Source organism: Phyllopteryx taeniolatus, chromosome 5 (assembly GCF_024500385.1).
Source record: "Phyllopteryx taeniolatus isolate TA_2022b chromosome 5, UOR_Ptae_1.2, whole genome shotgun sequence".
In the NCBI taxonomy this organism is placed as follows: domain Eukaryota; kingdom Metazoa; phylum Chordata; class Actinopteri; order Syngnathiformes; family Syngnathidae; genus Phyllopteryx; species Phyllopteryx taeniolatus.
In genome coordinates, this window is record NC_084506.1 from 27,110,341 (window position 1) to 27,128,794 (window position 18,454).

An 18,454-nucleotide genomic window follows, 5' to 3' on the forward strand; every position below is an offset into this window, starting at 1 on the left:
CTGTGAGGCAGCCGCTCTAACCTGTCGGCTACCGCAGTTTTCCAAATCCTAATGCCGAATTAAAAGGGAATTGGGTAGTTTCTTCGTAAATTTGGAAATTCAAATTTCCTGGTACGTTGCACCAAGAGTTTACCTTTATTTTGAAGGTAGATTCACTTGCTCGCGTTCTGCGAAATGCCCGCTCAATCTGTATGGTTGCCATGGTAGAGACGTGTAAATCCCGCCTAAATAAAGTAAATCCCGCCTTCTGACCCGAATTATCCTGCACTCGATTGGTTATCGACCACGTTGCTCTAATGTTAGAGTAACACGATTGGACCACATTGTCGTCTATCCAAAACATGGCCATGTCAGCGGACTTCCGTTTTCTGGGGTGGCTGAACCTCGCTGTCATGTAACATCATGGTTTGCCATCCACTCTGACAACGGGGGCAACTTTGTCCGTGGACTTCTTATTTCTCCCCCGACTGAGCGTTGAACGTAGCGCGCATCGATGAACAAAGACGGTCGACACGATGGACGACGGCGGGGCGCCGGGCAGCACCGTCTCGGACCGAGAGTCGGGCACGCAGGTGACGGGAGGGAGCGGTCTGGCAGCAACAGCTCGGGCTCCTCACATGGAGGAGGCAAAAACAAGAATGCGACCATTAATGCGCTCAAGGTAACCGGAAACCCATTACGTTTGCTTTTCGTCAAAATGGAGCACCTCGTGTTCGTCTCTCAAGTCTTTGTTGGGCGCGTGGTCGGATTAACACTGCTGCTAGCTAGCAGCCTCGATTAAAACGCATTTGGGCTTTAATGTCCCCTTACCGTCGGTGGGTGTGGTGCTACCAGCATCTCCCCTTCTATCTCTTCATATCATGGTCAGCTGTCATATGTGCTGTTCGAATGACTCAATACTAGGAAGAATAATGCTAACTTTGATGTGTAATATTTGTGTAGACTAATTTGTGACAACAGCAGTCTTCAATGCTCAATGCAAATGAGGGCTGCTGTTGTACAGTAAAGTGGACAGTTTGCATGTTCAAGCTGTTAGCAATGACATACCCATGGATGTGTGTGTGGGGGGGAGAAGTGTTTAATCGGTTAGAAGGTCATGGTTTGGTTCAGATTGGGTGAATAGGAACAAATTTGTCATTTAAAATGTAACTTCAACATCTTAAATATTTTCTTTTTAGGAAAGTGCAACATCAAGAGTTTGTCTTCTTTTTAGGAAACTAGTGATGTAGAGAAGTGTAATAGTAACAGTTTAAGCTTTGAATTGTGTGAATCAATTTTTTAAAATTAAAAACACCAATGGCGTTTATTTCCTTGTCTCCATTGACTGTTTTTTAATGCCACTGGAAGTTACATTTGTATTATATTTTTTTAATTAAAAACATTTTTTTTAATTAATGCTTCACTGATATTGAAGTTGCAGTTTGAAATACTGCAATAAGCATATCGCTAAAAGGTCAACTAGTGGAGCACAGAGTCCAAAGCAAACATGGTGAAGCAGCATTTAGCTATTATGCTGCACACAAATGAAATAAGTTTCCAACAGAAGTGACGTCAGCCCCAAGTGTGAATGTTTTCAAGTCCAGGTTAAAAACTCTTCTTTTCTCATGCTTTTTAGAGCATTTCCACTTTTAAATGATATTTCTTGCAATGTATGCTGTTTTAATTGTACTTTTATTTTTTTCTCTTTGTTTGAAATGTTTATAAGCAATTTTTTCTTTGTTTTTAAAGGATTTTAGTCATGAAAAGCAAATTGTTTAAATTATATAAATAAATTTGCTTTGCTTTAACCATGATGTCCACTAATCAGAGGCCTAGCAGCACTGTGTTCGTTGATGGACGAGGTGTGTGGCTAGAGTGCAAGGCTGTTACACTTCTTTTCCCTTACCTGTGATCTGTGCGATAACTCCTAAAAATTGCCCCATTATATTACATAGTTGCCACTGCATTTGATTACTATGCGTTTTATAGTGGATAACTAATTAACTAAAAATGTGGGAAGCTTCCCCGGCCACATACAATGATGCGTGGGTGGGTGGTTGGGTTTGGCCTGCAGGTATTAAGTTGGACACTTAGTTGCTAGACACCACAGTCACGATCACAGTGTTACAGTTTACTATTACCATACCTGTGCACTCACTAGACAATTATCAGGTACACATGTACAGTCTTAACAAAATCCAGTACAAAACAAGTTTGCTTTTACAAATATCATAGTGGTTTGTTTTGACAGGTACAGTACATAATAAATACAGTGAAAATCCACAGACTGAAACCTTGCCAAAGCCAAACACCTTTGGAAGAAGGTTGTTTTTCTCTGTTTGCCATCTGTCAGGCACAGTGATCGAGTGGTTAGCGTGTCTGTTCACAGTTCTGAGTTATGGAGTTCAAATTCAAAACTCAGCTCTAGCCTTCCTGTGTGGTGTTTGCACGCAAAAAAAATCTTGCATCTTCGATACCGCTTGTCTTCATTAGGGTCATGGGTGTGCAACTGGGCAACACATTTTCCCAGAGGTAATGTGAAATAAATTCATTTGAGAGTGGCGCGTCTGCCTCTCATTTTTGAGGCCTGGTGTTCAAATTTTGACTCAGACCCCCTGTGTGGACTTTGCATATTCTCCCAGTGCTCACCTGCGACCCTAATGAGGTCGAGTGGTACAGAAAATGGACGGCAGCATCACCATTCAGTAATTGAACAAGCACACAAACAGGAACCTGACAGTCATAGCCAACATACTCAAACGCCCTGAAAGCAAATGAGCCAAAATATAAACAAAACTGACCCTGCTGTTAGCACGAAAACCTGCACGAAACCCTGCTATAATATCATCCATTTTCTATAGCACTTCACCTCATTACAGTCGCAGATGAGCTGGAGCCTACCTTAGCTGATTTGGCAAAACGCATGGTACACCCTGCATCACACTCATGTTCACACCTGTGGACAGTTTTTACTCTTCAGTTAATAAACATGCCTCTTTTTTGGAACTCCACACATGAATGCTTGATCTGAAATTCAAACATACGACCTCTTGACTGTGGGATAGACATGCGAACCACTAGTTCGCCGTGCAGCCCGTAAAAAAACTATTCAATGTAAATAATTAAAAAGAGAACCTAGCTGATGCTAAGATAGTATTTTGCATGCAGTTAAACCATGAAAGCGTGTGCTTTTTTTTTTTTTTTTTTTTTTTTTTTTTTTGCATCCACCATAAGACTATGAATCATCATATGCAAAGTCCAATCAGATTCTGAGCATCACTCTTATGTTGCTAATGCGAATGTGTCGTTTGACACACATTGACACACACACTCACACACACGGTCCCTTCGCCTGCAGCTACACTCATCACTGGCAGCCGAGGTTTTGGGGGGGGGGTCTGTGGTGTGCATGACTGCGCAGAGTCGCGGCAGAAGGAGAGTGCAAGGAAGAGAGTGTGGGCTCCCGAGTGCAGCACGGAAGCTGCAAATGTAACAAACGGCTTGCAGTGCTGAGCTGATGGACAGCTGCAGCCAGCGAGTTCGGGCCTAACTCCGCTGAGGGGTGACTCTCTGGTCTTCTCTGAGAGGAGTTGAACTAGCGGGACAAGTTGCTGTGACATTGTGGAGCGAGCACTGGGAGTCTATTTTAGTCGCCCTGTCAGATGGCCATGGCCTGTAGTACAAGTGGCGCTGCTGGTGAGGGGGAACAGGGCGCCTGAAGTGGGCAGCAACAGCATGTCACGGCTGGACGAGGACAAAGAAGCGGCTTCGGCACTCTTCTTCTATTCGGTATGTATTTCATGTTTTTCTCTTCTCCTATGGGCTTCGCTCCTGTTCTGTTGCGTGCTGGGAACAAAAGCGAAACCTTACGCTTGCTCCTTACTCAGCACTCGTTTGGAATATGTGTCTTGTTTCCGACGAAGAAGTCTGTGTCCTTTACAATATGGTTCAGCAGACTGGTTGTGCTCTGCTAATTAGGTGGGTTAAAGCAATGTTTTCGCTATTAGCGGCAAGCAGGCAAGGGGATTCTCTTGTATTTGTATGCCTGACTCTTAAGTGTTATCTTTTAATGTCTGTGTTCTTCTCACTCGGGATAATAAGCGGACAGGCTACTTGAAGTGAAGAATTTTGCGCTCCAAAGTAGGTCAGCTGGATATCTCCCTTGGGGGCATTAAGTAGTATCAGGACCTGTACATTTTGGCTCTGCATGATGTGACACCAACACATTTTATTATATCAGAAGAATAACACTTGAAACGATTCTTACACAGCATGTGTTTGTTTTTTCCCAAGCCATAGACAGTTCATCTTTGCATTGCTTTTTATGACCTCTCAATTGCACACAATTTCTTTCTGATGACAAGATAACAAGAGACGTTTTTTTGCTCCATTGGGTATGTCTTTGACTAATTAGCAACAACATTTGTTGTTTGGCTATTAAGCTTATAGCAAAAAATACAAACCTGCACCCTATGGTTGTGTTCAACTTCGCTTGCATCAGATCAGTTATTAAATAATGCAGAGTAGGTAGAGGCCATTATACTGAGAGAGGGGACCCAGTGAATAAAAGACTGTGGACATGAATACCAGAATCAAGCAGCCTATTATCAATAGAGCCTATTATCATATTGTTTCCTTCACATACAATACAAAAGCACATTTGGTGTCTCTTTTGAACATTTTTAAACGCTTATTCTGTGTTTAGACAATATTTGAATTGCCACGTTTCATATGACACAGCCAGGTATTGTGACGCGAAAGAGAAATATGTGATGAGTGACTTGCCTTACAGTATTTTGCTTGCTTAGAGCTTCTACAGTCACTGAGGCATACTCAATGTGTAGGTCAGCCGTGATGCATGTTGGGCGAAAAAAAGGGTTGGTTCAAGCCTCTAGCTGTTTCTTGTCACAGCCTTGCTTCCGCTTAACGCTCTTGCACTGTAGTGCATTTGACTCCAGCTCTCACCAATATGTTGCATCTTTGTTACAGTGCATCATATTGAACTTGAACAGCTTTATGGCATGAAGTGAAAACTAACAGCTGGTTGTATTCCGTGCTGGAATAATTCCCATATTTCCTTCAAATGAGACAGTTTCAATTGTGCAACATGCACATACGTATGTGGACATTGATAGCACGCCACACTACAGTAGACCACATTAGGAGCACTGTACTAAAGGGGTAACCATAGAAACAATACCCTTTCATCAGACTGCCAAACGCAAAGCTAGACACACCAGCCACTTCACTCAATGCAACTAATATCCATAATAAGTTCTGTACAGTACTGCACGATATCAAAGAACACATACATGTGTCACTGCACTTGCATGCAAGTTAGATACACACAGCATCTTACATGCATGCAAATGCAATAATGTGTGTCACATTATGCTCTGAACTCACAAGACCTTTTTCATTTTTGAAATCAAATGTTGGAGATGTGTGATGAGCATGTCCTGACATCCAGTTGGCTTTAAAATCAATACGCTATATTATCAATTTATATTTTAATACTGGGGATCAGTCTAGTGTGTATGCTGCCTCACACCCAAAGTTCCCGCTCAGATAGCCTCCAGCTCAAACGATGGATAGTTTTAACCGGTCGAGAATCGTCTGCATACATTGTTTTTCAATGTCAAAGTCGCTTGTTCCTTCAGCTTCTTAGTAGCATGGGATTACAGCTTCAAGGGTGCGATGTGCTGTAACTGGCGGGTTGAAATTTAATATCAAGATAAGGGATTTTGACATCTTTTGATTGTTGAGCAACAATGGTAATGGTATCTCTGTCGCCATAGGATTGGATGTAATCATGATAGTGACTGACCTTAAAGAGGGATGCACTGCTAAATTTTTTCAGACTGTTATGAGTACAGGTACAGGTACTATTTGAGTACTCGCCGTTGCCAAGTCATGATACCTGATAATCATTTTAAAAGAGTTTAAAAGGTGTTATTAAGAGTATGGTCAAGGCTAATAGACGTGTGGGGAAGTCTGGGGAGGTTCATACAGCTTTAAAATATGTATCAGAAAAAATATGTGGTTGGTACTTTGCAGGGGTAGTCTGGAACCTCACCCCCGTGATAAACGAGGGATTACTGTATCAGATACCTTAGTCTTAAATACTGTATTGCTCATGGGAGGCCCTTGTAAGACCCCTTAATGAATTTTGAGTTGTCACTACTACAGATAATTAAAGAATTGCAGCTATTTGTTACAAAAATGTATTGTGACCACACACACAACCTTCAAATTCAGCATGATCGATGACATTTTTAGTGATAAATTAATTTGTCACGCCAAGACCATGATTATTGATTTAGTAGATACACATGGTTTAAAAAAATAATCATACAATACACAAGATATAGAGTTTCTTGTTAGATTTTTATTATTGGCAGTATACATTGCAGTGAAACTCTCCTTATCTTTAGTCACACTGCTTTCCACCATCGTGTATCATTTCCTGTATGAAGTGAAATATTGATGTTTTGGATTCCCATGCAGGCAACTTTCCAGCGCTCCAACAGTCATGACAAAGTACGCAAGATCGTCGCCGAAGAGGGCCGGGCTGCTCGGAACTTGATTGCATGGAGTGTCCCACTGGAAAGTAAAGAGGAGGAAGGTCAGTGCTTCTCAAGCATAATGTGTTTTTACATTAAGAAGCTATTTTAACGGGCCTTCTATTCCGCTATTCACACAAGGAGGCACTCTGGTCAGCTCCCACTCACAAGCCTCCCACACTTCCTCACTGCCGTTCTCTGTTGTTTTCTTCCTGTTTTTAGCCAATTTATTGCATCTAACGGAGATACATTGGCTGTATTGTCCTTTGTAACCGCAAAGATGAGTTAGTTTTAGTAGGTTAATTTATAACATGTTCATGATATCTTCTTCAAGTGTAAGAAATTTAGAAATTTTGAAAAGTTAAAGGATTAATTCTACTGTCACAAAGTACAGTGTAGCGCAGTGGTCAGCACCTGTGGCTCGTTAATCCTTCTGCTGAACCGTCCAGTGGCTTTGGACATAGATGCAAATCAGTCGCCTTTCGGCGAAATTTGCCGTTTTGAACTCAAAATAGGTTATTTACATTAATCGTATAGCTCCGATGAGTTTTTCCTGGGGGGTCGCCGTCGTCATAGACTGTTTCGTACTCCTTGAATGCTGGAAGCTAGATCCATTCCACACATCCACCCTCCTGACTGTATACTTCCAATAGGGCTTTCATCCATTTTGTATATTGAATGCATGACAGCAATCCACAAACTGTCTGTTGGGTTACATTTGTAGTTTAATCAATTGTTTTAAAATGAATCATTTTCTCTGCACAGCAAAGTCCAAAAGTCACTCCACTGCTAGCTCAAGAGCTCAGAGGACCCATTCTGGGCAGCAAAGAAATAAGAAGCAGGTGGGTGCTTGATCCAACGCCACCAGAGGGCACCGTCTACCAATTTTAATATGGATATTTACTCATGCTTCTTTAGAACTCAAATTCATCCAGGAATTTCACATGAAGTTGGGCTACAGTGGATATAAAAGGTTTCTGCACATTGTTCAAATGCCTTTCTTTTATAATATAAAAAAATATTATCAAGAAATTATTTCAAAACCTTTTCTACCATTAATGTGACCTATGACCTGCACATCTCTATTGGAAAAATAATGAAATTTTTTTAAGGAAGGTAGTTAAAATAAACTGACGGCTTTGTTCAGAATCAACCAATCACATTCAACTTCGTTATATGGGAGTCAGCAGACACCATTTAAAGTACCTCTGATTAAATAAATAAATAAAAAATCCAGCCTTTCTAGTAGGCTTTTCCTGCCATTTTTGTAGTCACATCTTCCAGCACGAGGCATGGTCTGCTGAGAGCTTCCACAGCATCAGAGTGATCTTATTGTTCAAATGTATCGGTCACGAGAAGGATACAAAATAATTTTAAAATTGTTAAATATACAATGGAACACAGTGAAGACAGTCATCATCAAGTGGAAAAAATATGACACAAGCGTCGCATTACCACAAAGTGGACGTCCATCCAAAATTAATGAAAAGACAAATACAAAATTGGTCGGGGTGGCTGCCAAGAGGCCAACGGCAACATTGAAGAATTTGTGGCAAGTACTGGCTGTTTAGTACATGTGAAAACAATCTCTTCTGGCATTTGAACAAGCATGTGTAGACTTCACTGTGTCTCATTTGAAAAAGAGAAAACTTGTAGTATGTGAGCTGCAACAACAATTTTCTTTCTTCAGAATACTGGTGTGGAGAGTAAAAGCACAGCTGGTGCCTTGTTGGACAAGGCGACTGAGAAGAGCCCCACCAAAGCTCGGCAGCCTCGCAAAGTGGACCTTCGAGCACGCTACTGGGCCTTCCTGTTTGACAACCTGCGGCGTGCGGTGGATGAGATCTACGTCACGTGCGAGTCCGATCAAAGTGTCGTAGAATGCAAGGTCAGCGCATTTGAAAAAAAATTGCTTGGACATAAACTCCTCGACGGAACTACACAAATTAAAGCCTACTTTTTGTGGTTGTGCTCATCATCAGCTTGTTGTTGGTGAGAACACTAGAGGGAGCCATTGACATCTAAATACAGGCCGCATTCTTCTTCTGCTTTTTGTCAGAGGCTCACAATGCTGAGAGAGTTATCACAGGGCATGCTCTTGGCAGCCTGCTCTGAATATTGATGACAGGTTGTAAACAACATGATATGTGTGTTTTCTTCAGCATCTGGCTTTTTCTGATAATGTGGTTATTCACTTCTTGTGTTGAATATTGCTGTACCCTTAACCCGATTTTTGAGCTGATTTTGTGCGTTTATTTTTTGTGCGTTTTGAATGGCTGATTAGCGCTTTCTGTCTTGTATTGATTCCTCTGCCATGCTGCATTATGCCGAGCATGGTTTTGGTGATGGTCTGCGGTCAGGACTGTAGCCATGATCCATTTGGTGTGATCATTACGTTGTCAATCTGGCAGCCAGTTTTTTTTTTTTTTTTTTTTTTTCTCTCCTTTCTTCTTCAACCCCCTCATCTCACGACACACTAATGCTGTGGATCTGGGTACTGCTCATAATCCCCATCCCACCCAGTTTGGGCCCATTGGAACTTGATAGATGATGGAGTCATTCCGAATGAGAGTGCTCAGACAGCCTCCTTTACTACAATCCCCCAGTGGAATTGTTGGCTGTTCTCACATAACAACTCACATAATTCCATCTAAAGAAAACCCATGAATAAAGCCTTCATTTTGGAAAACGTAGATGATGTTATTGCTGCTCTAGCAACTCTAACACCTCTTTAACCCAGACCCTTCTGCATGTTTTTCTGAATGCACAGTGCAGTCAAGATTACACATCGTGTGTACATACCTTCAAGATATTTCAATTTGGTCTTTAGACATTGGGTAGAACTTGTTTTGAATGAAGTTATTCATTTGTTTTGTGTGCATGGATGGACCACTGGCTTTTACTGACTCACCTAATGGCGAGACCTCTGAGGTTAAACATGTTGTCATTCATCATGAAACGTTATGTGAGGGTTGTATTTAGGTAAGTGTGCCTGTTAACATGCTAAAAGCCACTTTACGATGCCTCCACTCGCTGTGGACTTTGTCCGTCAGAGGACCAGCTCGGCCTTCATTTACGAAATGAGCAGCGAGCTATAGAGGCGGTCTTTGTTAACCAGCTCCAATCATCAGAGCTGCTGCGGGACACATCTTTCACTGGCCTGACTTGTCTATTAACTAAAAGCACTGTGAAGCTTTACTCTCAATTACCACTCCCTCACGATCCCCATCCATCAGTTGTCTGGTTTCATTAGAGCTTGGGGAGGGTGTGTTGTGGCCATAATGGGGGGGGGTGGGGGGGTAGTGCCCAATCCCAATCCCAAAAGCCCAACACCTCTGGGACATCTGAAAGACCAAGTCGAGATAAGAGCCATTCCCTTATCAAAATTGTACCTTCTCTGTTCTTCCTCAGTGTTCTGCACACATGAACTTGTGTGGGCTTTCCGGCAACTTTCATGTGTCCAGGTTTCAACTGTTCTTCGCTTCTAAATTTCTGTTTATTTAAATTTAGATTTTAATGGGATGGCAAATTCGCTCTATGAATTATCTGAACTCCTGTTTCCATGTCAGTGTTATCCTGAGATGAATAACAATGGCCGGACGAGTTGTGCCAGTGAGAAGGTCTGCATGGATGTTGGTCAATGTCCCGTAGCTTGATGTCATGTTCATCTAACTAGAGACTGAACCAAGCGGTGCACTCTTTTCACCTGAAGATAATTCCACACAATCGATCAAATACTTAAAGAGCTATTAATCGACTGAGTGATTATTAGGCCCATCTCTTTTTTACGATTAGTTTTAGTAGTTGACGGATGGATCCAGAAGTTCTTAAAAATATTCAAATTCGGTCTACCATTATTGTGGATATACAAATATTGTTGATGTATTTTGAGTTTGACTTTCATAAATATAGTCATGGTATTATATTTGTGTATAGATGTGCAAGTCATTTAGTCCACTAGAAAAAGTATACACAACAGGCAGTGTTTCCTAAAATACATTTCTATGTTAAGTTTTTTTGGAATCTACATACATTATTTTGTCAACTCCTCCTTTCAAAGTGGTCACATTTGTTTAAGGCACATAGTCTGGTTGTTATTTAGCTACTAGCTGTTTTAAGTGTGTATATTTTCTTTGTAAAATTTGCAATATTGGATTGGTTTGCAGTTGATTTATCATACTGCTTTTTTCACATTCTTCTAGGTTTTTGTAATTTTGTATTTATTTACTTTTTCTCAGGAAGTGCTGATGATGTTAGACAACTACGTACGGGATTTCAAAGCCCTCATAGACTGGATTCAGCTTCAGGAGAAGCTAGAGAAAACCGATGCCCAGAACAGGTGATCTCTTTGTCTTTCAAACGCATTCATTTCCTGTTTGTTTGCTGTCATCTGCCCCCCCCCACCCCCAGTCCCTGAGGTTAAACTGTGTGACCACAAAGTGCTGGAGTCTGCTCACTGGCTTTGCGGCTCAAACAGAGAGGATCAATAGCCTTGGCTTCCTTTCAAAAAGATCCGCAAGTTTATTCAGTTCTCTTTAACACAGAAGCCACTGCAAGCGTAATTTGACTGACTTTATGAAATTGCTCATCTAAATCTTATGTTGTCCAAGTGTACTGTGTCTATATACAGTAGCTGCAAGTATTTATTTGCGTCGGCTCAAAACCACTTGTTTTAATTTCCAGGCCTACCTCTTTAGCCTGGGAATTACGTAAGATGTCACCTGGACGTCACGTGGTCCCTAGTGCCTCTGCAGACAGAATGGTTTCCTCCCCAGGTGCACGTCGCACCCTTAACTTTGGGTAAGCCCTTTCTCTCTCTGTTCTACGGTGCGGTGCCAAGATTTGTCGCCAATATCAATGGGCTTTTACTTTGGTCTATTTGTGTTATTGTCCACTCCCAACATTAGGTACTTCTACACAAACAAATTAAAAATACCAATACACCAATGTTACTTTTACAAAGATAATAATACTCAGCTTTGACACTCTCAGATAGGTATTATTAGTGTAACAGTATGTTTACTGGTTTTTGGCATACTATAAAACGGCATTGCGTCATACTTAGAGGTTCCTACATTTTAGTTTTCAAGTCATCACTGTGAATTACATGTGCAATATTGTTCAATGGGTACTTGTCTGACAGTGTAAGTCAAATTTGAGCCATGTAACGTAATTTCAAAATCTTTCATGGCTCCTTGTTGAGCTCATTAGATTGTACAGGTGTCCCCAAAATTGTCTTGCAAATGTATATATGAATAATGTATCATGTAGTACAGTTTAATCGTGACTGACAGTGGTTTCTGATGGCGAAAATATTTTTTAATTCAGTTTGCTGAGTCCAATTCTTTGTTTTTTATCAGTTGAATGTGTGGATGAAAGTGTCAGTTAAAGACTGCTGAAACATTTGTTCTGTGTAGGCGGTGATCTGTAATCAGATGCTGCCGGATATGGATATTGGTTGTGCTTTTACAACTGAAGAATGTTTTAATGTCTGTTTGAGACTGGCAGTGGAGTGTGAATTGACCAGATAAAATGGAATAAAAACAAAAATTGGAATCCACTTGTTAATCATTGACTCGTTGGGTTTTTATTCATTTACTGAGATATATAATATGTATATTTTATTCAGTGGTGCCCCACCCGCCCTGGCTGCAGCCCGCCTATCCCTTACGGGCCCCAGTTGGGCAGACCGAGTGAAGTGTACTCAATCTACCCAAAGTTCTAGTCAGCTGATGACTTCTACAGTGGAAAAGCCAAGTAAGACATCCCTCACTGTACAAACCTAGAATGAAACACTGAAAAGTAAAGAACGGAATGGGACGTAGTAACTTTTTGGTTTTCAGGTAAAAAAGATGCTGAAGGCTGGGAGACTGTTCAGCGAGGACGTGCGGCCAAGCCTCGCTCCGCCACCATGATTGCCAAGGTCAGTCCGGTCTTGGCCACTCATGTCGCCCCAAAGCAAAACAGCACAAGAAATCCGTCAGTTGTGCCACCACAAGAAGAGCCACCCATCTGCCCCCAGTGCCCCACTCATGTGGACGCAACCAAGTTGGACTCTGAGAAGAAAGTCCCTACACTCCAGGATCCCCCTGACGAGGTTAAACATCCAGTAAGCGGGGATACAGTAGAGGTACTTAGGTCCACTACATCATGCCATCCATCTCCCACAACGAGAGAGAGTGATTTTTCATGATGCGTAGAGAAATATGAGACGGTTTCATCAACCACATTGTTTTTATTTTGGGCTCATTAGGTGCAGAAACACACAGCTTTCATTAGATGGGTTTCAGTGGCTGTAATTCCTTTTTCACTCATGAAATTCACACTTATTAAAACACATTGTTTATTCATCTTCTGGTTTTAAAATCCAAATCTTATCCATCTGAAAATTTGGATCAGAATTGGGTGTTGAGGGCATGCCAATAGCAAGATTCCCTGCATGATTTGTTTTTGTTACTGCTCTGGTGAAATGCATGTTTTAATGGAGCTTGCATCTGCTTGTGTGTGTGACTGTCGGTGCAGCCCCCAGCAGAGAATGCACAAGACTCGGGGCTTTGTGTCGCCGCACCCTGTGACGACGGGTCTCCCTCTATAGCTGATCTCACCCCTTGCCAAGCCCCAGAGCCCACCCTCTGTTCAGCTGCAACCCCACCAGCAGACAGGACCTTATCAGTCCCACTCCCTGCCCTTGCCCACTCCTCATCCCCAGAGCGACCCCAGATGGATGGGCTCGGTGGACCGTTGGCCTTGGGGGACAGTGTGGCTGAGGGGTGTGCATCGCAAGGCATGGCCACATCTGCTCCACGACAGGCTGAGACTCCCATGGCGGCGATGAAACTGGAGAGTGTGCTGGACCCCACAGAGCTTTCCACTGTGAGTGCTGAGAGATGGAGGAGCAGAGGGAGGGGTGGGCCTGGAGTTGGTAAGAGGGGAGTCCAGGATGGTCCCACGGGTGCTTCACCGCCTAAACAAAGTCGATCTAGCAGCCCCCTGACCAAATATGTCGGCAAGACTACATAGTTGTGTATGCTGTAGTTTAAGCACCATTCACTGTGAAGAACAGCTGTAAGTACCGTAGATTTTTTTATTTTTATTTTTTATTTTTTTTTAAAGCAACTACTGTCCTGTTAGCACCAAATCTTTTAGTTCATCTTGTCAAATATGAATAAACCTGAAAAAGGGAAGTACTGTACTTAACACTGGCTTGGATGTTAATATTAACGATTACTATTGATCCACAGTGGTTCATACACTTAATCATGATGGACTACCATTTTTAATTGACTTGTTAATTTCTCTTCTTGGGTAGGCCACAATCACGTGTCATTTGCATGCACCTCATAAAGCAATGAATTGTATTAAACCTAATCTGTGATTTCATATTGTCAATTCAGGGAAAACAAAAAATGCAAAGTAGTTTGCTCCTTCCACCATCTCTTCATCCTCACAGTAAATGTGCCCTGCATGACAGTGGAATGCTTTCTCACTTGTGATTCTTGTAACAGTCCTGTGATTGAAAGTGTGCTGAGGTTGATCTGGCCTTCCTTTAAATCTGAATCGGCCACCAATGGACAAATTTATACCAGCTACCATTTTATTATCAGAAACCCTGTTATTTCTGTCATAGTGTGTATGATGACACATGCGCCTTGTGTCCAGCCTCAGTCCATGGCAGAGGTCCTGGCTAAGAAAGAGGAGCTTGCTGACAGACTGGAGAAGGCCAACGAGGAAGCGATCGCCAGTGCTATTGCAGAAGAAGAGCAGCTGACCAGAGAGATTCAAGCAGAGAACAACGATCTGGAGACAGACAACGAAAATGACTTCCCGGTTAGACAAATGGCAAATTTCACTCCCTAAAGATCATACTTATTTACTTTGATTTCCTGCACTCTCTTACACTCTTCCAGGCTGGCATGGCTGATGGAGGATGTGGACCCATTATGGAGTGGAGTGAAGTGTTGGCAGATTATGATGGTATGGATTTCCACATGTCAGCTCTAAATGAAATATTTTAAAATGGGTTAAAAATGTTTTACACCACAGATATTTTCTTTATCCACTTTTTGCAGCGAGGGAGGCATGGCGTCAAAATACCTCATGGGGCGACATGGTGGAGGAAGAGCCTGCTCGACCTCCTGGACATGGGATCCATATGCATGAAAAACTGTCCTCACCGTCACGCAAAAGGTACAGTTTCTTTCTTTCTCTTTTTTTTTTAACTCATCACAAACAGCTTTACCACATGTTAAGTGCCTTGTGAGGTTCAATTCAACTGACTCATTTGCAGGCCCTCACCTTATTTTGACAAGAATTTAACCCAACAGACCATGTCAAAGGCCAATTTTCTGTGTCTGACCCTCTGTTAACTGTTAAGCTACCAATTGAAGTCCCTCAGCATGACACAGGGCTTATCAGAGTCTGAAATAGTGTTGGGCTATGTTAACAAAAAGCTGAATGATTTATGAAGATATTTCTGACAGGACTATTGCAGAATCGAAAAAAAAACATGAAGAGAAACAGCTGAAGGCTCAGCAGCTGCGGGACAAATTGCGAGAGGAAAAGACCCTCAAACTGCAGAAGCTTTTGGAGAGGGTGAGTGAAAACTTGAGCAGATGGAAATGGGTATTTCATGTTTAAAGGAACTTAGATTTTTATTTTGTTTTCACCACACCTTGTGGCTTTATACAGGCCAGCCATAAATGCGCATCTAATAACGCCAACTAAAATCCACCCCATTTATAAAAAATAAAATAAAAATACAAATGTTCACCATGCCGTGGCAAGTGAGTCTTTGACCATAACTGGACAAACACAAATGTACACATGTTGGCATTGTAACCCAATGTGGAGACACCGAGAATAGAAACAGAGTGATTGAAAAGCAAAATAATCAATGGTATTTTTGCCACACCTGGCTCGCTATTTTCACTTTCTGCAGGAAAAGGAGGTGAGGAAATGGAAGGAGGAGTTGTTGGAGCAACGGAGGAAGATGATGGAGGAAAAGCTGTTGCATGCAGAGTTAAAACGAGAGCTGCAACTCCAGGCCATTGTGAAAAAGGCTCAAGAGGAAGAGGCCAAGGTAGGTCGGAGGAGTTAACAGTGACTCTCATTTGCTTTGTCTTAATTGTGTTACATCATGTTGTTCTAGGCCCACATTTTATGATAATAGAGACACACAATTTCTCTGATATCGTGATTGTGTGTTCCTATGTCTCATTGTCCTTTTAGGTAAATGAAATAGCATTCATCAATACTCTTGAAGCACAGAACAAGAGACATGATGCCTTGGCGAAATTAAATGAATATGAGCAACGGCTCAATGAGCTCCAAGAGGATAGGCAGAGGAGACAGGAGGAGAAGCAAGCCAGAGATGAAGCTGTGCAGGTGCGACCAAAGCATTATCGTTGGTCTACTCATTTGATGCATTTAATGCTTGCTCACATCCCGCTTTACTGCTTTGGTAGGAACGTAAACGAGCCCTTGAAGCTGAGCGGCAGGCACGCGTGGAGGAGCTGTTGATGCGGCGCAAGGAACAGGAGGCTCGTATTGAACAGCAGCGGCAGGAAAAAGAGAAAGCAAGAGAGGATGCAGCACGGGAGAGAGCTAGGTTAGTAGTTTGTCAGTTTTGTGTGGGCTTACGTTCGGGCTATACAATACGGCCATTTTTTTTAAATTATTTTTTTTACTCTTTTTACCACTAAAATCAGTTTTCCGAAATTATTTTTTTGTTTGTTCCCCTTTTGCTTATAGAAAAAGCAAATGACTGACATTCCTCAAAACAAGTTGTACTATTTCTACTGATACCAATCAAGCTTTGAAGCTTATGGATATTGTAAAATAAGTGCCTTTTGGAAAATGTCCATTTTTGTCAAAAACATTTACTGTGTGTAAATGAGTTTAAAAGCAACAACCTCTGGTGCTCATTTGATAACCAGACCAAAATGTTTACGTGCACCCCCTTTTATTATAAATAATGTTAAATCTTTCCCACTTACCCTAGAATCATGATGTACTTGTGGACGTCTCCATATTGATATAAAAGATTTCGTTGATATTTTCAGATGGTGAAGGGGGCATAATTACAGATGTCCACATACATTTTGTTGACAATTGGTCACAGTTGTGTGACATTAAGCAATGTTAAGCTTTTTTATATTAAGCGTGGACTGTCTGAGGATAAAAATATCTGAATTATGTCAGTGCATGTACACAGAGCACAATATTTCTTTCAAAAACCTAATTAAATATGGATAATAATTCATGTTTTGAGCATATGGATAGCAGGAAATTAATAGTGCGCAATATACATAGGTAGAAGGGGTTTCCTGAATTTTGGGGTCGATTATGGGGGTGTGCATTGTACTCGAGCATATTGTACATGAGAAATTGCGGTAATTGTCTAGCCCAAGATTATATATTTCTTCACTGTTGTTTTACACCTATTTTCTATATTGTGTCGAAAGAGACCGAGAAGAACGTCTGGCTGCTCTTAGTGCAGCTCAACAGGAGGCCATGGAGGAGTTACAGAAGAAAATCCAAATGAAGGTAAGTTTATATAGGGCTCACTTTGCTTCTCTAATAGACACCATGCAAGGCCCCCCGTTTACCAGCTGACCCCTCGCTTTCTGTTTGCTTTTCAACAGCATGACGAGAGCAGCCGCAGGCATATGGAGCAAATGGAGCAGAGGAAAGAGAAGGCGGCTGAGCTCAGCAGCGGCCGACACGCGAACACAGACTACGCCCCCAAGCTCACGCCCTACGAACGCAAGAAACAGTGCTCACTCTGCGCTGTTGTGGTATGGACATCTTGTTAATAAGGAGACCCTCATGGACTCTTTAAGGAATTCATTATGGACATGAGAAATTCTAACTAGTGAGGGAGTCTGCCCTTTTATTTACTGTATACAGTACAATATCAATATGTTTTTTTCCAAGTGTCATTCAGGCACGGTTATTTGTGAAAACCTGGTTATGGAAACGGGTTACGGGTGGAAAGGGAAACCTGCATCAACTGCTCAAAGTGAATTTTGTTGAACTGGTGATTGACCTTGGTGTAACATCTGACACAAGGGATCAGGAAGGGGTCCAGAGGAAGAAGCACTTTATTTAATGACCTGAGACACAAAGTATCATAAACCATTCCATAGTCCATGGTAAAAAGGCTCCTTGGTGACGCCATTTGTCAGGCCTACACTATTTATACTGTTAAGTAAATAATTTCCGGTTAAATGGATTTTTATTTTGGTGAATTGGTATATATTAGCTGGAAATACTGTAACACAAGTTAGTGGCAAAAGAAGTTGAGGTGGTAATCAGATAATTTAATGATTTTTTTCATTGTTTTACATTTTGACAAAAAGTTCCTTGTTAAAATTTTATATCCTTTCTCATTACAGATATGTGCTAAATCTATAACACACACTCTTTCTAGTGTTTTTTTCCAGCCAGTAGATCCAAATTCATCCATCCATCCATCCATTTTCTGTACCGTTTATCCTCACTATCCTAGCTATCTTTTGGCGAGAGGCATGGTACACCCTGAATTGGTCGCCAGCCAATCACAGGGCACATACAAACAACCGTTCTCACTCACATTCACACCTACGGGCAATTTAGAGTCTTCAATCAACCTGCCATGCATGTTTTTGGGATGTGGAAGGAAACTGGAGCACCCCGAGAAAACCCATGCAGGCACGGGGAGAACATGCAAACTCCACACAGGCGGGGGCGGGATTTGATTCCCGGTCCGCAGAACTGTGAGGCAGATGAGCTAACCAGTCGCTCACCCTGCCGCTATCCAGATTCAACAAATAAAAAAAATTAAAGTATTTAATTCATAATTTAATATTAATGATTTGTGATTTAGTTTACAATGAGTCCAGTGTTCTCATGGAATTTCTTTTGGCATTACT

At 41.7% G+C, this 18,454-nt stretch overlaps 1 protein-coding gene across 6 annotated transcripts in view; it reads left to right on the plus strand.

Moving 5' to 3' along the window:
* The first annotated feature begins 325 nt into the window (after positions 1–325).
* Positions 326–18,454, plus strand: part of scaper (S-phase cyclin A-associated protein in the ER) — a 69,707-nt gene continuing 51,578 nt past the window's right edge. Inside the window, exons 1-18 of one of the 6 annotated variants that reach the window (XM_061774338.1) lie at positions 326–661; positions 6,487–6,604; positions 7,308–7,384; positions 8,233–8,430; positions 10,781–10,881; positions 11,226–11,342; positions 12,172–12,299; positions 12,386–12,672; positions 13,065–13,415; positions 14,202–14,369; positions 14,450–14,516; positions 14,612–14,729; positions 15,023–15,134; positions 15,481–15,621; positions 15,771–15,926; positions 16,007–16,149; positions 17,006–17,087; positions 17,186–17,338. In XM_061774338.1, coding sequence (XP_061630322.1) covers positions 494–661; positions 6,487–6,604; positions 7,308–7,384; positions 8,233–8,430; positions 10,781–10,881; positions 11,226–11,342; positions 12,172–12,299; positions 12,386–12,672; positions 13,065–13,415; positions 14,202–14,369; positions 14,450–14,516; positions 14,612–14,729; positions 15,023–15,134; positions 15,481–15,621; positions 15,771–15,926; positions 16,007–16,149; positions 17,006–17,087; positions 17,186–17,338 — 2,685 coding nt within the window. In that variant the 5' untranslated portion in view covers positions 326–493. Of the gene's footprint in view, positions 662–3,353; positions 3,769–6,486; positions 6,605–7,307; positions 7,385–8,232; positions 8,431–10,780; positions 10,882–11,225; positions 11,343–12,171; positions 12,300–12,385; positions 12,673–13,064; positions 13,416–14,201; positions 14,370–14,449; positions 14,517–14,611; positions 14,730–15,022; positions 15,135–15,480; positions 15,622–15,770; positions 15,927–16,006; positions 16,150–17,005; positions 17,088–17,185; positions 17,339–18,454 lie in introns of those variants that run through there. The other 5 variants (XM_061774339.1, XM_061774340.1, XM_061774341.1 and 2 more) reach the window with 5 other exon arrangements.